Source organism: Ricinus communis, chromosome 9, assembly GCF_019578655.1.
Source record: "Ricinus communis isolate WT05 ecotype wild-type chromosome 9, ASM1957865v1, whole genome shotgun sequence".
In the NCBI taxonomy this organism is placed as follows: Eukaryota; Viridiplantae; Streptophyta; class Magnoliopsida; order Malpighiales; family Euphorbiaceae; genus Ricinus; species Ricinus communis.
Window position 1 is genome coordinate 176,974 of NC_063264.1, and position 19,524 is coordinate 196,497.

General features: G+C 36.5%; 2 protein-coding genes, 1 long non-coding RNA gene and 1 pseudogene across 19 annotated transcripts; 2 read left to right on the top strand and 2 right to left on the bottom strand.

Moving 5' to 3' along the window:
- Window positions 1-2,491: 2,491 nt before the first annotated feature.
- LOC107260788 lies at window positions 2,492-9,982 on the bottom strand. Of its 9 annotated transcripts, none has more exons than XR_007217529.1 (6): window positions 9,787-9,982; window positions 8,399-8,640; window positions 7,712-7,786; window positions 4,817-6,110; window positions 3,303-4,695; window positions 2,492-3,149 (listed from the first exon to the last, which is right to left on the bottom strand). It is a non-coding gene; the product is annotated as an uncharacterized LOC107260788 (long non-coding RNA). The 9 variants fall into 9 exon arrangements; XR_007217528.1 differs by having other exon boundaries at window positions 4,817-4,915; window positions 7,946-8,640; XR_007217524.1 differs by having other exon boundaries at window positions 7,946-8,640.
- A 333-nt stretch (window positions 9,983-10,315) lies between these two features.
- Window positions 10,316-13,390, top strand: LOC8260718 (probable glycerol-3-phosphate dehydrogenase [NAD(+)] 1, cytosolic). The gene is given in 5 exon segments (NM_001323699.1): window positions 10,316-11,683; window positions 11,791-12,012; window positions 12,281-12,528; window positions 12,719-12,858; window positions 13,044-13,390. Coding segments are annotated over 5 exon segments (1,404 nt in total). The 5' UTR covers window positions 10,316-11,016; the 3' UTR covers window positions 13,171-13,390.
- Window positions 13,391-13,655: 265 nt separating this feature from the next.
- On the bottom strand, window positions 13,656-19,092 carry LOC8260720 (transmembrane protein 53). Of its 9 annotated transcripts, none has more exons than XR_007217521.1 (8): window positions 18,823-19,092; window positions 18,107-18,244; window positions 17,047-17,939; window positions 16,835-16,940; window positions 16,246-16,451; window positions 15,874-16,155; window positions 13,993-14,127; window positions 13,656-13,890 (listed from the first exon to the last, which is right to left on the bottom strand). XR_007217521.1 is itself a non-coding variant. In XM_048379784.1 (7 exons), exons 3-6 carry the CDS (start codon window positions 17,787-17,789, stop codon window positions 15,888-15,890), a joined length of 1,323 nt encoding a protein of 440 aa, XP_048235741.1. In that variant the 5' UTR covers window positions 17,790-17,939; window positions 18,107-18,244; window positions 18,823-19,092; the 3' UTR covers window positions 13,656-14,127; window positions 15,874-15,887. The 9 variants fall into 9 exon arrangements, 6 of the variants coding, with proteins under 6 accessions (XP_048235741.1, XP_015570832.1, XP_002513121.1 ...); XR_007217520.1 differs by having other exon boundaries at window positions 13,656-13,916; XR_007217519.1 differs by having other exon boundaries at window positions 13,656-13,919.
- LOC8260719 lies at window positions 14,041-15,280 on the top strand (annotated as a pseudogene).
- Window positions 19,093-19,524: the final 432 nt, after the last annotated feature.

Genomic DNA, 19,524 nt, shown 5'->3' on the forward strand with positions numbered 1-19,524 from the left:
TTCTTGCTCCGAATAGGTGTTTAGAGCTTAGGACAATCTTCATGAAATTCGAGACTTGTGGGAGTCATTCTCTTGTGTGTGTGTTTAGTGTTTCTAAATAAGAAAGTGACATTCAGTTCAAAGGTTTGAAAGGGTTCCCAAGTGTTGTCTCTATTGGACCCAATTAAAATGATTCACTATGATTTGGTCATCCGCATGTTTAAGTCAAGTCCAAATCGTCCAAAATGTATTTGTCTTGTTTTTCTCAATCTTTTGAGTGCATTCACTTTGGATTTTGTTTTAGGTTTCTTGCTCATATGGGACTTTCCTCTTTGTTTTTCCTTCAATGTATCAATTTCATATATTTATTCTTTACAAAATGCCATTAATTAGTTGTTTTATATTATCAAAATATTTTTCAAATTTATATTACCTAATTAATTTGCGGCTACTAGATTTATTTATTCTACGTTAACTATTAGCTTAGTCTTTTAAATCCAATACATGAGATTTGGAATTGCAAAAAAAAGAAAGAAAGTTGAAGTGAATAATTAATTTATGTTGGAAGTTGTATGTCCTAATGAGCTTTTATTGATTGAAGAAACGTGAAACAAAGGAAACCCTGTTTTTAACTTCGTTGTATGTCCTAATAATTACTGTTTCTTATTTTTATTCTTATAAATTTATTGCTGGACAGTTCATCTCTTCATTTCCACTGCCCAAAAGCAATTCAGTAAATTATCAAATGGCAAAGCTTGAGTTTTGAAAGACTTAATTATTATGCATTCTATTCTTTAATATATGAAGGAGCTGTAAAACTGTATAGGTTTCTTCGTCAATGGGGTTTTCCCTTTTGCGAAGACAAAATAGGAATTGATTTAACCATGGAAGGTTTTGTTCTTCTTAAGCAGATTTTTATAACACAGAAGAATGAAAACGTGGAATGCAATAAAAGGAAGAAAAATTGTCTGTGATGTGTCATTCAGAGAGATAGAAGAATGATGAGAAGGCACAGTACAAATATTTGTTGTTAGTTTTGGCTTTTACCAAAGGTATTTGGTGGATTTTTGTCTTGTCTTGTTCATAACCTCAAACAAACACAGACAACGAGACATTGATTTAAGTGGAATCAAAAGTGGGTTAGGGAACATGATTCATAATCAAGCTAATTGCTAATTTCACTTCATTTGTGTTGGTAATTTGTTATTAGTATTAATATTTCGATTGAGGACTTTCTCATTATTCAGCATTATCCTCAAAAGGGTATTAACATAAACTGAATCAATTTCTTACCCACTTAAGTTAAACACACAAGGCTAACATTTCCAGTTTTAATTGATTTTGGAATTAAAAAAAAAAAAAAAAAGCATTACCAAAACCCACCATTATTCAACCTTCACAAATTGATTTGGTGATTTAAAGCTACCTAATAAAGTTAAATTTTAAATTAAAAAAAATGACGTGGAAGACTGTTTCTGTGACTGGGTTGATGCCAATCCCACCATCTTCTGCCTAGTGGCAAAATACCCACTTGCCGTATTATTATTGGTTAATCCTCAATCCTCCCAAATTAGCCAACGAAAAGCACAAGTGTGATTTAAACGAGAGGGAGAGGTGACCATGGAAAGTGGCATGGGAGCCACCCTTCAGCCGCCCTCTTGCTTCCTTCCATGACAGATGTTCCTTAACAAAAATAAATCCCGACATTTCTCGACTCGAAAAGGAGCTTTTGCACTCCATAAATGAAGCATCATAACCAAAGTATTGATTGTGATTTTCCATTATATATGTATTTATGTATATGTGTTTAGCTTTTAATCATTACTCTGTTAATTATGTCTTATCTTTATTAATAATGGTCTGTTTTACATTCTAGAAGTAGAAGCCATGCTATTAAGATTAGGTCTTTTACCATCACCATATAATAATAATCCAAATAATAAAAAATATCAGCACAATGGTGATACAAGTTCATACTTTCACACTATACCCTCGTTGTTCGTTCATATTAATTAATTAATTAATCAGCTTTTATGATTGTGCCTTGGACTCAAAATCTTTTATAGTTCTAGAAATAACTTTAAAAAGAAATACCAATTGAGTTACACTTACATCCACTTTCTTAATTTTGAATAATATGATATGATCTCGTACCGATAGTATAATTTCGTAATGAAAATAATACACGTATCTACGGGTCAATAAGAATACAAAGAATTGATAGAATCTAAAAAGCAATATATAAAAAGAGTGAGTGGATGAGTTTGTCAATGCAGTCCTTGTCATTGTTTTTATTTCCTCCTCGTATCATTAATTGTAGTTATGTCATTTTCCATTCCCACAACAGTTTCTTGAGTTTTCTTTCAAAGATTTTGATGTTCTGTTTGCTTTACCTAATAAATAGCCAGCCTCTGGCAGTCAGAAAGGGGAGGGGGGGGACCTGTTCTCTCATACATTATTGGGTAAGCCCTCTCTGTATTTGATAACAAGGATGCAATCCAACACAAAAGCAGAAGAATATTAATTTGAATAAAATATAGTATCCAAAGTTGATTATGAAAAAGATATCCACCAAACTTACAAGTTACAACTTCATTTGTCCTTTTAGGACAACAATTTTGGGGTCTCAGCAAGTACGAACCCCAAATCTTAATGAAATAATAATCAAAAAAATGTTATTTGTTAATACCATAAGAGGGTAGTGACAGAGGAGTGAGCTCAATGAAGTAATATAAATCACCAGGGCTGTACTCCCACCCTTTCACCTGGATTGATATTCCACTAGGGGAGGGGAAGTGAAAGATGCTTCCTTTTGGAGCTGCAAATCTAAACCAAAGTGCAACTTGTTACAAAAGGTTAAAAAACCAATAATTGCAGTTAAGGAACATATAAACATGAGAATCATTAAGATTTGTCCAATTGCTACGAAGTAAGGCTTCAAAACAATATTTAGCAGCAGATAGGGAGGAAGAGAAGTCTTTCAGTGCCTCCTCCGAGCTGTCATCCCCATCTCCACTCCTACTGCTCCAACTCTTCTTACCCTTCGACAAAGAAAGAAAGGGGTCCCAACATAGCCAATCATAACCCTTCACCCCATAAAGCACACAGGCATTTGAATTTCACGTGTAGCATGGACCCATTGAGACCCCCACACCACAGGCACAGGCATTCTGTTTCAAATAAATCAAAAGATTAGGCCCCAAAGTCCCTCTCATCTGATCTCAAAGTAGATACGCTATGCTCACATTCCGACAGCTATAGATTCAACAAGTCGATTATTTTAAGTGTGCAAGATTTTAAGTAAGTATATGGTATGGGCGTACCTGACAGACACTGGAGGCAGAGAGATACGCCTACTGCCCCAAAGCCATCTACTTTTCTTTTCTTTTCTTTTCTTGTCTAAAAATAGGACGACTCTCCTTAACATGGCTGAGGATAAAAACTTCCGAGACATGTTTGTCTTTGGTAGAAAAGGTCCTCATTGTGGTTGCAACTGTTTGGAAAAAGTGTAAAAGATTTCACAAATCTTTCTTTCTTTCTATCTTGCGACTTTTTCCTATTCAACTTCGTATAAGTGATAGCTTCCCTTTCTCTTACAAAAATAAAATAAAATAAAAAACAAAAGCACTCCAATTAAACCTAAGGTAAAACTTTCTAAAACTCTTTCCATCCCAAGTAGGCAGTCTTCATACGGATTTTAACAACTGAATCTTGGTTGACTCGGCCACCCCAAAATCCTCACCTTTAAATTCTCTCCTCAACCCCTTCATTTCTATACTCTTCCACCCCCACCTATCCCTTGCTTTTGCTCCCAAATAAACATCAAACTAATACCAAAGCTTAAACAAACACCTTCTGCTCTCAGCTCTTCCCAACTTTTCCAGCTCAACCATGAGATTCCTACCCATCAGCTCCCATAAACTAAATAACATGCTTTTCATAAGGGGTTTCATGATCTTGCTCCTCAGCTGCATGACCGTAAGAATAAACCTCTGTTTCTCTGGCAATCCTTCTTCACTGAAAACACTTTCTGTTCAAGGCCATTTTACCTTTGATGATCTCCACTATGCAGCCAAAGACTTTGGCAACAGGTTTCAGTTGCTCCCTTTCGCGGTACTACATCCGAGGTCCGTTTCTGACATTGCCACTACCATAAAACATATTTGGCAGATGGGTCCTCATTCAGACCTCACAGTTGCAGCTAGAGGCCATGGCCACTCTCTTCATGGTCAGGCACAAGCCCACCGTGGAGTTGTCATCAATATGGAATCTCTCCAGGGTCCTAAAATGCAAGTTCATGCTGGAAAACATCCCTATGTGGATGTCTCTGGAGGCGAGTTATGGATAAATATCCTGCGTGAAAGCCTGAAACATGGGTTAGCACCAAAATCATGGACAGACTACCTACATTTAACTGTTGGTGGCACTTTGTCCAATGCTGGGGTCAGTGGGCAGGCATTTCGGCATGGCCCTCAAATAAGTAACGTCCATCAGCTGGAAGTTATTACAGGTCAGTTACAATAAATCGGAGGCATTTATAGGTGTTGATAATATATACATACATAAACAGTGGTGATAAATTGTACCATGAGCGAAGAGACCAAAGATCAAGCAGACAAACATGCATGACATTGGCAGGTTTCCCACTCATGCAAGTTCATGCAAGTTGTGCTAGACCTTGGTCCATTAAAACTTATTTCCGCCATTGGGCATAATCTGATTTCAAGAAAATATATATATATAAGCATGTAGACGTATAAATTCTTAGACAAAAAGAACGAAACTGATTGCAGGGACAGGAGAGGTGGTGAATTGCTCAGAGAAGCAGAATGGTGACCTATTCCACGGTGTTCTTGGAGGTCTTGGTCAGTTTGGCATCATAACAAGGGCAAGAATATCACTGGAGCCAGCACCTGATATGGTAAAAGCATGATCCCTGGACAAATTAAATCAGAGCAAGAAAAGGAAATGTTATCCGCTTACAGTTGAAAGTTTCAGTTGTAATAACAGAATTGTGTATTTTGCGCAGGTGAAATGGATTAGAGTTCTCTACTCAGACTTCAACACATTTGCTAGAGACCAGGAGAGTTTAATATCAGCAGAAAACACATTCGACTACATTGAAGGATTTGTGATAATTAACAGGACTGGTCTCTTAAATAACTGGAGGTCATCCTTTAATCCTCAAGATCCATTACAAGCTAGCCAGTTCGAATCAGATGGAAGAACTCTATTTTGCTTGGAATTGGCCAAATATTTCAAGAAGGACAAGACAGATAAATTAAATGAGGTTAGAAGCAATGGCCCACTAAACTTAATTGATTAATAAATAAATAATACTTACCTAAAAGATAAATAAAATGTCACCATGTGTTTTACCATGCAGGAAATTATGAATTTGTTGTCCCAATTAAGATATATCCCATCAACACTTTTTCTATCAGAAGTTCCATACATCGAGTTCTTGGATAGGGTTCATGTGTCTGAGGTCAAACTACGGTCCAAAGGCTTGTGGGAAGTTCCGCATCCATGGCTAAATCTTCTTGTCCCCAAAAGCAAAATACACAATTTTGCTGAAGAAGTCTTTGGCAATATCCTTACAGACACCAGCAATGGGCCCATCCTCATTTACCCGGTTAACAAATCAAAGTAACTGCTCAACAAAAGAACGTCATTTTGTTTCTGTAAATTATTCTAGTTTCTGCTGTCGACTGATTAATTCATGAATTCCAAATTCCAATTTCAGGTGGGACAACAGAACTTCTGTTGTTATTCCAGAAGAGGATATTTTTTACTTAGTGGCATTCCTTTCCTCTGCCGTTCCCTCTTCCACAGGGACTGATGGTTTAAAACATATCCTAACTCAGAACAGGCGAATTCTAGAATTTTGTGACACAGCACGTCTTGGTTTCAAGCAATATCTGCCCCACTATACTTCACAGGAAGAGTGGAAAGCCCATTTTGGCCCACAATGGAAAGTTTTTGCCCAAAGAAAATCTGCCTATGACCCTTTGGCAATACTTGCACCTGGCCAGAGAATCTTTCAAAAGGCAATACCTTTCTCATGACACTCTTTGACATTTTAGAACTAAACCAAAGGGCCCTTACAACTGCTGCGAAGCTGCCTTAACCTGTGTGTAAATAGATAACTATCAGATCTTCCTAGTTTCCAATATACTGCAAGTGTAACCAGAAAGCTGCAGGAGCTAGTTGAAATTTTTGTCAAAAGCGTGAACACTTCTAAGACAAAGTATAAATTACAGTCATACCAGGCACTCAAGAATGTAATATAGTGATTTTGTAAACTATGTATTATTTTCTCACTGTGACAAATCCCGTTCTTTTGAATTTGAATAATGTGAAAGGAGATACTGAAAAACCGAATGTATAAACAGTAGAATCAAGTTAAATACTAAATTTATCATGGATAGCTCAACCTACTAGTTCCATTTTCAATCTTTACTGCGTAATGCCACAAAATAACATGAAGCTGCGCTATAGTTACTTCCCATGATTTCCGAAAAGAATACAATACAAGCACATAGTTCAAATGCATTCACATATCGGTTACAGGCAGCATCCACAGATAATGCCTGGCAAGTTAATGCCATCTGCTTACAATAACCACAGCAGCAGTAGGAAGACCAAAGTCAATGATGGCCCTCCATACCAACTTCACCCAAAAGCAAGCAGACACAAACGAAATAACAATAAAATATTTCTTGCTATTTGTGTTACTCTCTGTCAGTATCTACTGCATTTAAACCATTCTCCTCGTACTGTATATATCTATCAGTCACACTCCATGGCCAAAACATCCAAATTAAGCGCATAGAGAAAGAAAGTACAACAGCAAAATTCTAACAGGAGTTTGCACTTGACTATCATTGTATGGTTACAATCACAAGCAAGATATCAGGAACCAAGAGATTACATGATCACTTAGCTGATAGTAATAATATTATTTACACTTACCAATTTTCACTAAATTTTGGTAGGTAGAATAAATTTTATTTCAATGAATAGAACATCAAAGTAGTTTAAGGCTTAATTAAAACATAGCAATATTTTTTTTTCTTAAACAAAAAGGAGATGGCATGCAAGTGACATTGTATAACATAGGTAAACCCACATTAATGTCAGATAATACACTAGCTCTTAAATTCTCTAGGAATGCTCATCTTTTAAGGGTTCAACATTTTCCATGATTCTCATTTACTGGATTTTTCAACAAACAATTATCAGTTTCCTGAATCCCCATTTCGTTTCACATACATCCACGCCAGCCAAAAAGAAACTATACTATTAAGAAAGTGAACTCCAAAAGGAGCAGAAATTTGCTGTCTAAGAGATTAGGGAATATCTCTATGTCAGAAGTATTGCACTTTCAATGGTTCAGACAGTTCATTCTCTGCGTAATCACTGCACTAAGAAAGTCCTGTGACAAACAGGGCCACTTCCATGTTTTTGTTTCCCCAAACCATTCAAATACCAGAGGGACAGCCAAGACCACCTTTGAGAAAAAGTACAGAATAAAGTGAAGCACCCATTTTCTATTTAACGGTGATGACATGTGATACAGAATATTCACAAGAAAAGGGGCTGAATTTCAACGGGGAGTGCATACAATGGAGTTGAAATCTCAAAAGGCATTAACTAGATTATAAGCAGCATGTCATTGATCTTGCGACTAAACCCAAAACTTTTCAAGAGTAAGAAAGCCAAGACTTACCTCTGATAGCATATGGTTGCCTAACTTAGAGATATTGCTACTTTGGTGCTGCTTTTGTGACGCAAAGAGCAAGTTCTGCTCGAATCAGAAAGCAATCAGAAGGTGACTTACTTAGTGAAAGCACCTCGAATCAAACATTTTATTAGTGTAGAGAAAGAATAACATGTAAGCTGTTAAACATTTTTTATGATAAGAATGTAAGAAAAGAGAATAATTTCAAGCGTTAAATCATACCTCTGAGATCAAGTGTCAACTGCCCATGAAAGAGGTGATCTAATACAGTAGTCAACGAAATGAGCGTCCCCTATGTGAAAATCTTTATCTTGAAGTCTATAATAAAAGTTGTGTTTGGTCTAGATTCTAATGATGATATTAAAATACCTCAACTGACATCTAGATTTTATTCCATTGATAAAGAAATAAAATGTTTACTCCAATAAATTTACTGATGGAAATTTCACAAAACACAATGAGAAACTCTATTGTGTAGACAAAATGTTAATGTTTACATCAACAGTGCCCTTGTTTGGCAAGAAAAAATTTTAATGATGCATTTACTAAGAACAAATGCATGTCATGTTAGGAAAGCTAGATATTGTTTGAATACTAATACTCCAAATTCTCAAATAGTTGAAATAAATACTACGACTACATTTTCCAAAGCATCTAAGGCCAGCAAATCCTTACATTCCCCATCATCATCCTAGGAATGTCCCTCTTGCCTTTTCAACATGCTCAACCTTCCATTTGATGCATTTGCTGGTCTTGCGTATATGTTTCTTCATCACCACTACTGCCAATACTCTTTAAAATACATCATAGCAAGTTGAAGTGTGGTCTTGTAAAATTTCCCCTTCAACTTAGCTAATATTTTGCAATCACATAGGATCTCCATTTGCATACTGTTGCATCCTTCTTACTTTCACCATCTGTTTGTAAGCAACAAAATAAATAAATAAAATGCAACATGCGGTGTTATAAATTGTTTCATTTGTTATTGTGTTATCTATTATGTATCCTACTATAATCCACACAATGTGGTAGGACTTTCCAAGTAGATATCAAGCAAAAGAATCTCATTGGATCTTTTTTCATTTCATTTAAAAACTATTTGCCATATTCAAATAATCATCATTATTCATCTTTTACCAACTTAACCTCAATCTCAAACTAATCAAGGTTAGATACATGCATCAATTTCATCTATTAAACTATGTTAAGCGCAAAAACTTGTATTCGGAAAGAAAATAAGTATTTGCCACTTGAATTAATAAGTATATGCTACTTGAATCCACATCCTTTATGACTTAAGTTCATGATTCTGCATCAATGTATGTGTGGATCTAAATTGGACATTCATGTTAGTACACCATCCTTTACATCCAATGAGTGACATCTGCACCTTCTCGAGGATGCTGCATCTCATATCTAATCCATCCTGGCTCTTAACATTCTCAGATGTAAGCCAGACTCGTGTAATGCTCACATTTCCTTAAATCATAAATGGCACAATTGTACAGACTTTACTGATCCGCTTCATAGAAGTTTATGGTAAGTATTTTGCCACTTCAATGATGTTTAAGTGCCTTCTAACAAACCCAAACATGAAACATCTCTCCAGCAGCATGGGGGAGAAAATAATCTTACCAAAAATGACTACACATATTGCAATTACCAAAATTGGAGTCATGTCTATGACTAAATGGTGGAAAATAAATCAGGCTATAATAATAAATAATATAAATTGAGAAATTTAATTTAATTTTTTTTCCTTTTTTTAAGAAAAAAGCGTAAATTAAACTTCAAAGTCTAAATTTTGGTTGAGGACTTTGAGCGAACATGAAAAAAGCACTTATCAATCACCCAAGGAACACCCAACTCAATTCTATACATGCAGCGTTTGAATATTAGAACAAACATAGTGGATCACAAGCAAAAATACATTTTATAAGCATTTTAGATAGTTTTTAATCTAAACATTTTAACTGAATATAGGCAACGGAATCTAAAAAGAGCTTCCTGTAAATGGAAGTGCGATTGTAGAAATGAAAGAGGTTAAAGAAAAAAACAGTTACCGGTGATAAGAGTGAGCTCAATGTAATTCCTTCGATGCCGCATCAAATTTCATGGTTAGCGCAATGCCAACAAAAAAGTCTCTACGGAAGCAAGAAAATTTGAACAAAGATCTCATTTGTTACCAATTTTGCTGTAAAAAGATTTGAACTTTTTGAGAAATTATGACTTGATATGATTTTTTTTTTTTAATTTAGAAAACAAAAGATAGTTTATGGGAGATGATTAACTTGTTTTGCGAGACAAAATATTAGATTAGATTAGATTAACAAGTTAATAAGCAGTGCCACATGGCATGATCATATTAACCGAGTGGCATTGAGATTAACCATTTCATTTCCACTGGCGAGCGCACGCAAGCCACCAAATACATTTTTCCAACGCAAAACGCCAACCATTGTCCTCTTCTTTTTCTTACTTGTTATATTTACTTCTTTTTGCAAGAAAACTCAACACACGAATTTGGGATTTGGAATTTGGAATTTTGATGCCATTCTTGCCTCTCAACACACAAGGCTGACACGCTTCTTTTATCTCCCAAACCGACTTCCGTTAGACGGAATTCTCTTGCTTTAGTCCACTTCTGGTAATACCCATTGTGTGAATGAATGAGCACAAGCTAACAAAAACATAAAATAGAAAAAAGTCTAGAATCAGTATCACCGCGTTGAGGAAGCTGACAAACAAAAGAGGTGGTTTCGCTTTCTCTTCTCTTTGTTCACTTTGTACGCTTATGTTGACTGGGTTTCTTGGTTGGGTTAGATGACGGAAGCTTTAGACTAAGTTCATTCTTGCATTTCTTTCTGTAATATCTTACTCGGATTGTCATTAGATATGCTGATGGCGGCATAAAGTACCATGAAAAACCCGTGTAGCAAAATTCAGTTTCGATCAATGTTTTAGAGTTTCTAAGTTCTAGATCAATGTTCTAGAAACAACAAAATCTAGCTGTTGTTATGTTTGATAGCTAATTTGATGATCTAAGCCCTTACACTTGATGAGGGATGTAGCCTCTATATATATATATATACCTGGAAATTGGGTTGCTTTAAGATCCATAGAAATTGTTAGGAATCTGTTGTCTCTAGATAGCAATATAATTTTTGTGTGTTGAGCTTAGTAAATATCGACAGAAGAGATCCTTTCTTTGGTATTGGTGCTACGTTTCCTAGTTCTATATAAAGGTTCATCACACAAGACTTAATAACGGTAGTGTAAGTCGAGAGGAGAAAATGGCTAAAAATACTGAAACAGAGAGTCACAATGTACATTCAAATGGATCAATTCATAATCAGAACTCGAATGGTGCTTTAGAAGAAAAGCTAGATGAGCTTCGACGTCTCATGGGCAAATCGGAAGGTGATCCTTTGAGGATTGTTGGCGTCGGTGCTGGTGCTTGGGGTAGTGTCTTTACTGCTTTGTTGCAAGATAGTTATGGTCACCTAAGAGATAAGGTTCTAATAAGGTTATGGAGAAGGCCTGGAAAATCAGTTGATAGAGCCACAGCTGAGCATTTGTTTGAAGTGATTAATTCCAGGGAAGACGTATTAAGGAGATTGATTAGGCGTTGTGCATACTTAAAGTATGTTGAAGCAAGATTAGGTGATAGGACCTTGTATGCAGATGAGATTTTGAAAGATGGCTTTTGCTTAAACATGATAGATACCCCACTTTGCCCTTTAAAGGTTGTAACCAATTTGCAGGAAGCGGTGTGGGATGCTGATATTGTTATTAATGGGTTGCCTTCCACTGAGACCAGTGAGGTGTTCCAGCAAATTAGTAGGTATTGGAAAGAGAGGATAACAGTACCAGTTATCATCTCTTTGGCAAAAGGCATAGAGGCTGAGTTGGAGCCTGAGCCTCGCATAATAACTCCCACTCAAATGATAAATCGAGCAAGTGAGATTTCTTATCCTAAATCATTATTTGTCTTGTTAATTGTGTAATTTTCCTTTCTTTTATATTAAATCTGCATGCATCATAGTTGATCATATTGAGCTTTGCAGCTGGAGTCCCAATGGAGAACATCCTCTATCTTGGAGGACCTAACATCGCCTCGGAGATTTACAATAAGGAATATGCTAATGCCCGAATATGTGGCGCAGAAAAATGGAGGAAACCTTTGGCAAAGTTTTTGAGGCAACCCCATTTTATAGTGTGGGATAATAGTGATCTAGTTACTCATGAAGTCATGGGTGGATTAAAGAATGTATATGCAATTGGAGCTGGTAAGCTTCATCATCTTCATCATCTTCATAAGACCATTATGTATCAGTGACTGTTGTAATTGGAAATGGTTGTCTAGACGGAGTTACAGAATGTCATCATGAAGTGACTAATCTTTTGTTGTGTTTTCCATAATGTGCCTGTAGCATTCTTGCTTCTGGTTGTTATTTTGATCTATGAAAGAAAAATCTATTAGATTAATACAATCTTGTAAATGGATATTTTCAAAACTTTGACATGTATTCTTAACTTTCAACGATTATTCTACAGGAATGGTAGCAGCTCTGACCAACGAGAGTGCAACAAGTAAATCAGTGTACTTTGCTCACTGTACATCAGAAATGATATTTATCACGCATTTGTTGGCAGAGGAACCTGAGAGACTTGCGGGTCCCCTTTTAGCTGACACTTATGTCACCTTATTGAAAGGCCGTAATGCATGGTACGGTCAGCAGTTGGCCAAAGGGGGGTTGAACCTTGATATGGGTGACAGCATCAAGGGCAAGGGGATGATTCAGGTACAGACCATTGCTACTGATAAGCTTCTCAAATAAAACAGCTCAGTTCTATTGAACTTGAAGAGTTCTTCCTGAATATCTACCATTAATTAGTGATATGGATTTATTTTCTTTTCTTCTTCATGAATTTATTGTCTTCTGCTTTACAAGTTTGTCCATTCCAAGATATTGAGCCCCCTTCCCTTTGCAGGGTGTCTCTGCAGTGAAAGCATTCTATGAACTGCTGAGTCAGTCTTGCTTAAGTGTCCTACATCCTGAAGAAAAGAAGCCTGTAGCCCCTGTTGAACTTTGCCCCATATTGAAGATGCTATATAGAATACTCATAACGAGGTATCTTTGGCTCAGTTTAGATAATATGCAATTTCATTCTTTCCATAATAAAGTTGGACCGAGGCTTGGTCAAATTCATATGTCTGAAAAATAAATGTAGTCAGGTCGTAGTTGGTATGAATTCTCATGTTACATTAGGCATAGTAAGTGTCGTCTCATGATCTTCATGTGTTCAAAAACTTCAGGGAGTTTCCGGCACAGGCTATTCTTCAAGCTTTAAGGGATGAAACGATGAATGACCCAAGAGATCGCATTGAGATTGCACAAAGCCATGTATTCTACAGAGCATCACTCCTGGGAAAGAAACCTTGACGATATACTGACTAATTTTGCATGTTGCTGTTGTCAATCGATATGATGTGATAAGCTACATAATGTAGTTCCACAATTTCAGAAAGTATCAGGACAAGGACGCTAGATTGCGAGTTGGTTGTTAAGTTTGTTGTTGTATCAATTGCTTTATTTGTTGAGTTTGGCCATGCAGAACAGTGAAATGAACAGATTTGTCAAACTGGATTTTCCTTTCACATTAATGTTAAATCGAATTGAATCTGTGTATGCATTAACCCTCCAAGCTGCAACTCCTGGCTTGAATTGGAGCCATGATTTTAAAGTTTCCCATTTAGTTAAACATACAAAAGTGAACACAAAAATGGTGCATATGTCAAGTTTGATATATATTGCATTTTAAATAAATACTACCGGTATCATTTAAATTCCTACATGTTTCAAATCCTGCATCCGACTTTAGTTGAGTTATTATGTAGTTAATAAAAGAGAGATTACCACATTGCCAATGTTGAAGCTCCATTAAGTTACATTGATGTGAATCCTTCCCCCATACATGAAACGGCACGATGAGAACATTTTGTTTGTTTTGATGTGCCAAGACATAGGTCTAAACCCCTTTGCCATAACCATTACCAGTGGACTGCATATATCACTCACAGGCCATGTACTCGTAGTGAGACCAATTTGATATCAATCCCAAGCCAAATTAGAACTCCTTTCAGGGCACGTAGATTGAAAGGCCTGCCTTGAAAGTTTGAGACGTCATGCTACTACAAGGGGCAGAAGTAATCACTATTTATAAACTTCAAATGGTAGTTGGAGCTTGTGTGCTAGCCTGCTTACCCTTTTTTTGCATTACTTTAACTTCTGCATAAAAGTTTTCTCCTCGCCATGGTGTTCACAGAACCGTACATATGCATTACTTTTGCTTTGTTTTTCAGTATAGGAGCTTGGACTTCTCAATGCATGGCTCGAACCCTCCAAGAAGCATCAATGTATGAGAGGCATGAGCAATGGATGGCTAGTTATGCACGTGTATACAAGGATGCTAATGAGAAGCAGATGCGTTACAAGATATTCAAGGAAAATGTACAGCGTATAGATTCTTTTAACAGTGAGTCAGACAAGTCTTACAAGCTTGCAGTCAATCAATTTGCAGATCTTACAAACGAGGAGTTCAAATCCTTAAGGAACGGATTCAAGGGTCACATGTGCTCTGCTCAAGCAGGACATTTTAGATATGAGAATGTTACTGCAGTACCTGCTAGCATTGATTGGAGAAAGAAAGGTGCCGTAACACAGATCAAGGAACAAGGCCAATGTGGTAAGTATTAGTCTTTGGATGAAGATTTTATTCAATTTGAATAGCCTCCAACTCTTCCATTATTCAAAATGTACATGTAGGATCTTGTTGGGCGTTTTCAGCGGTGGCAGCAGTGGAAGGAATCACTGAGATAAAAACTGGAAAATTGATTTCACTTTCAGAGCAAGAGCTTGTTGACTGTGACACCAACAGTGAGGATCAAGGATGTCAGGGTGGTCTGATGGATGATGCCTTTAAATTCATTGAACAGCATGGCCTGGCTAGTGAGGCCACCTATCCATATGATGCAGCTGATAGCACTTGCAAGACAAAGGAAGAAGCTAAGCCTTCAGCCAAGATAACCGGTTATGAGGATGTTCCAGCAAACGATGAAGCTGCACTAAAGAATGCTGTTGCTAACCAACCAGTTTCTGTTGCCATCGATGCTGGGGGATTTGAGTTTCAGTTCTACTCGAGTGGTATCGAGTGGTATCTTCACAGGGTCCTGTGGAACAGAACTAGATCACGGTGTTGCTGCTGTTGGTTATGGAGTTGGCGGTGGAAAGAAATATTGGTTGGTGAAGAACTCATGGGGTACACAATGGGGGGAAGAAGGATACATTCGCATGGAACGAGAGATAGCTGCAAAGGAAGGCCTATGTGGCATAGCATTGCAAGCTTCTTACCCCACTGCATAACATTCAACATGAAAACCAAGGCCATCTCTCTTGATGATTGTTTAAATTATAAACTGTAATGCGTATGTTTTGATTTTAGTAATTTTTCTTTTGGTTATTATATATCAGAGCAAGAATTCATTAAAATCCATGTTCCAGAAACGAGCCTGTGCATCTGTTACTATCATAATGTATGTAGAGTATGTATGTTTTGGTTCTTCACTAACTCGAGGTCTTAGCACTGCCATCTTTTGGCTTGTCCTGTCCAAGACACAACCTAAACAGTTTTGTTTAAAAATGGGTGCAAACTCTTGCTAATTGTGCTCTATATGTTTTATGTTACAATCATTAGGCAAGAAATATGCATCTTAAGATTAAATAAATTATCAGAGTATGTTCGAGGTCTAGAGAAACTGACATCCATCAGCATTGAGAAGACAAATAGTTCAACAGCATGTTGATGAAAATTTAGAAAGCAAAGAAGTGAAACTTGTGTTCTTTTGACAGCAAAATAACCCATAGAATTTTGCATAGTTTTATGCTGCGAATAACAATTACAATTATCAGAAGAAGCCCAGTGCCCCCAGGCATTACCTAAGTTATAGTCACACCTATCAGGAACTCGTAAAGAAACAGAAACAGCGGTGATTCTCACTGTTGCATTCTATAAGCTGTATACCTATAAGCGGCTGAAAGAAAAATAAAAAAATGAAAAAAAATAAAATTAAAGGTTCAATCCATTACCTGATTGGTTTCAGTTAAGCATGTTTGCAACAAGTAAGCACACAGTCATCCAGAAACTGGCTAAGCTGAGTGCCGTACAGTTTCGGATCATTTCTAAAATGATCAACATGAGGTGTGGATACAAAGTTGCAAGCCCTGACCTCATGCCCTACTTTTCTCTGCTCCTCTATAAATGTTTCCACAGACCTTGCAGGGATGACCCTATCTGCAGAGCTATAAATATACAGCTGTGGACAGGTTGGTTGTCCTGATGATAATAAACTCAGCACATCTGAGAGCCTCCTATAATGCAATAACAGAATTTATAATGAGTTTGTGTTTATGAGAAATCAATGGGACTATCATAAATACATGCTCTACTGAATTTTTTACCTGTTCACAGTAGGAAGATTCAAAACCACGCCAAAAAACTTCTCCAGAATCACCAATAAAGCTGCTTCAGTTGCTGCAGGTTTGGGCTCTACAAATGTTTTTCTGCCAACTGATACCTCCACACTTGACTCTCTTGAGTTCAAATGTACTTTTGAAGCGACACTGTTCTTTTTTAGAAAAGCTGCTGAGAAACCCGAAGCCCAGACCTACAGAATGAAAACAAGGATATGAGCTCAGATGTCTCTGAAAGGGCAAAGGGAGTCGAATACAGCATAGAAAATATCAGTTGCAAATACTGTTATGTAGCTGAAATCATGAAGCGGACATGAAAAAGGTATCTTGGAAATATTATGGGTCAACAGTATATCTGGTTTGGAAAAATTGAAAAAAATATAACAGAAAAATGCATCATATTATCATTTTGCATGTTGACATACAAATGACAATTGCCAAAGAAAAGATGTTGCACATGCACTAATTAAAGAGCAAGGATGGGACGAACTATTTACAGTTGGAAATGGGTGTAACAAAGATCAAACTTGAAGCCAAAGCTTACACAATGCATTCAAGAAATGCAAGCAACATTTACCCGAGGATCAGGGGCTGCAACTGGTGCAGAATCAACAATACAACCCTTAATTTTTTCCATTAAAGAGGGATCCTGCTGCTGAAACTTCTCCAGTATAACTCCATATCTGCAACAAGACAAATCAAAGTCAGGCCAGATGGTTTTACAAGAACGGAGGGACTAAACAAGTACGATGCTTCTATGCAAGGATTTGCATATGAAAGATAGCTTACGTTAACCATCCAGTATTGCTAAAAGTATGGAAAACCAGGTTTTTTCCATGCTCCTCTTCCAGCCAATCAGCCAAATGGTTCACAAGCAAGTCTATGTCCTGTTCAGCCTTCCCGCCAACTTGGTAACTAAGAATCTCAGACATCGGAAAAGTAAAAGTAATGACATGAAATCCCCTGGAGGTATACCACTCTGCGTATTTCTTAAGATGCTTCTGCTTTGATCCTAACCATCCCAACAAAACTACAACTGTCCTAGACTTAGCCGAGGAGCAATCGGAAGAGCCAGAAACATCAATAGCATCTGGCTCAGGCAAATGCCATCTATACAGTACATCAGGAGGGGAAGTAGGGATTTTGTTTGTAAATGCAGTTGGTTGAGGCCCTTTTGCCAACTCTGCAGACTGGTATGAATTAAGAAAAGGAGAAGAAGAAGCAATAAAAGAACCTAATAAATTGGGGGGAAATTTCTGAATTGAATTCGAGACCAAGAAGTTAGTGTTAGGGACAGGTACACGAATCCTAGTCACAAATGACAAGTTGGTTAGCTTAGAAACTGATATATGAGAAACCCATGAAAAGCTCGATTCTTGCACCGAGTTAGATAATGAAGAATCTAATCGGTTAGAGGTTGAACAAGAATCGTTAGATTTACGAGACGGGAGTTTATCAGGAGCAAGAGAAGCTACAGCAACGGCAGCAGCTGCAGCTATTGGTCGTTGAAAGTTTGCAGAGAACGAACCCATAATGTAGAATCAATAAATAAAAAAATAAAGGTAAAATCTCATAAGAATATATATATATATATATTTATATAGAAGAAGGCAATCCGAGTGATAAATGAATGGCAAGTAAAATCTGGTGAGAACCCAAACAGGGAAAGAAAAGGCAAACACCTGCACAAATTTGGAGAAAGAAAATCAATAGACAAATTTCGAGGGACAGGCGGGAGTAGATATAAAATTCAAATCCGATTCGAAAGAGGAAAAGGAAATATAGAAGAAATAAAAAAAAGAGTCAAAGTTGGAATATGAGATAGATAGATGTCAAAGGCGACTGTTACCTTATTAAAACAAAAACGTTCAGTCCAAGAATATCGGGCTGTCAAGTTCCCTTCTTTGACAGCCCGATTAAAAGCATACAAACTGCACCAACCAAGAAATTTCGGATTTTTCCTTTTCTTCCCCTACCAAACGCGCCTCTGCAAATAAAACAACATGTGTTAATTGTACTTAAAAGGGGCAGGCTTTGAGGGTATTTAAATAGCAACAAAAATGCGTTTGATTGTGATTAATTGATAGCTAAATTCATAATTAATTGGGTTCGCCAAACGTTTTGTAGCTAATTGAAAAAAAAAACTTACTGCTATTCAAAACTAAAGAAATGGAAAAGGTTACTGCAGCTTTAAACATTTACGTATAAACGCGAGTAAATTAGAAAAGAAAAGCTGCAAGTACCTTTTTTTTTTTTTTTATGACTTGTTCTAGAAGCAGAGATAAGGGGTATAATTGTAAAAGGGGAAATAACAAATACGATTACCGAAAGTACCGGACACGAGGCAGACAACTGGAGCCGCTAAAATTACGAGCAGTAATTGAAAAAAAAAAAAAAAAAAAAAGCACAGGAGCTAAAAGTACTATTATGCCGTTTTACACCTGAAAAGGTGAACTCGGGAGTCCCCGGCGGCGATGATTTTGGATTTTGGTTTTTGAAATGAAAACCAAAGAATATTTATTAATGGGAAAAGAGTAGAAGAAGAGAGGAGAAGAGAAAACTGACCTGAGGAGGAGAATCCAATTGGAATGGGATGTTTGATTGGTTAATAGGGGCGGTGGTTCTTCTCGGCTTTTCGTTCAATAAATAATTAAAATAGAATTATTCTCTGTTAATAAATAAATAATAACGTGAAATTCTTCTGTTCTACTGTTGCGTTTTCCCGCCTTATATGTTTCTTACTAAATTGATCCTTTTAAAAAAGGGAAATATTTTAAAGAATATTCACTGGAATATTCTGTTAAGAAGAATTATCCATAAAATTGTCTTTGGATACGTCCTAAGTGATCTTCTTGCCATAATTCAAGGAGCTTCCTCAATCTTTTTATACCCCAAACTACATATTACACTCACACAAATCCTAAATTAAGTATCTTTCCTAAGAATTGAAATTATGAACCCTTTAATTATGTCAACCTCTAATTTACAAACTATAAATCTTTTTAGCAATCAATATATCTGTCGTATTGAAAGAGATGATCTTTAGTTTATAACTTAAAGGAAACTCTAACCTATAAAAAGGAAAATTCATTTTTAGGTTTTATAAATCTCAAACCACTAATTCTAAATTGCTTAAAATTCATATTTCAAAAATGACAGAGATAACTTTTCTAACTAAAGATAATTTCTCATTAAGCTAAATGGCATAAGTAGTTATCCATATCAATTAAAAAGACCCTAATTTCAAACTAGTCAAATTAAATTTTA

What these genes read in the sequence shown, in the direction of transcription:
- LOC8260720 (XM_048379784.1), bottom strand. Translation starts at nt 17,789, where the DNA reads ATGGGTTCGTTCTCTGCAAACTTTCAACGACCAATAGCTGCAGCTGCT. An exon ending in AGCAATACTGGATGGTTAAC is followed by an intron (nt 16,941 to 17,046) that starts GTAAGCTATCTT and finishes GTCTTGTTGCAG; the next exon opens with ATATGGAGTTATACTGGAGA. An exon ending in AATCTTCCTACTGTGAACAG is followed by an intron (nt 16,156 to 16,245) that starts GTAAAAAATTCA and finishes ATTGCATTATAG; the next exon opens with GAGGCTCTCAGATGTGCTGA.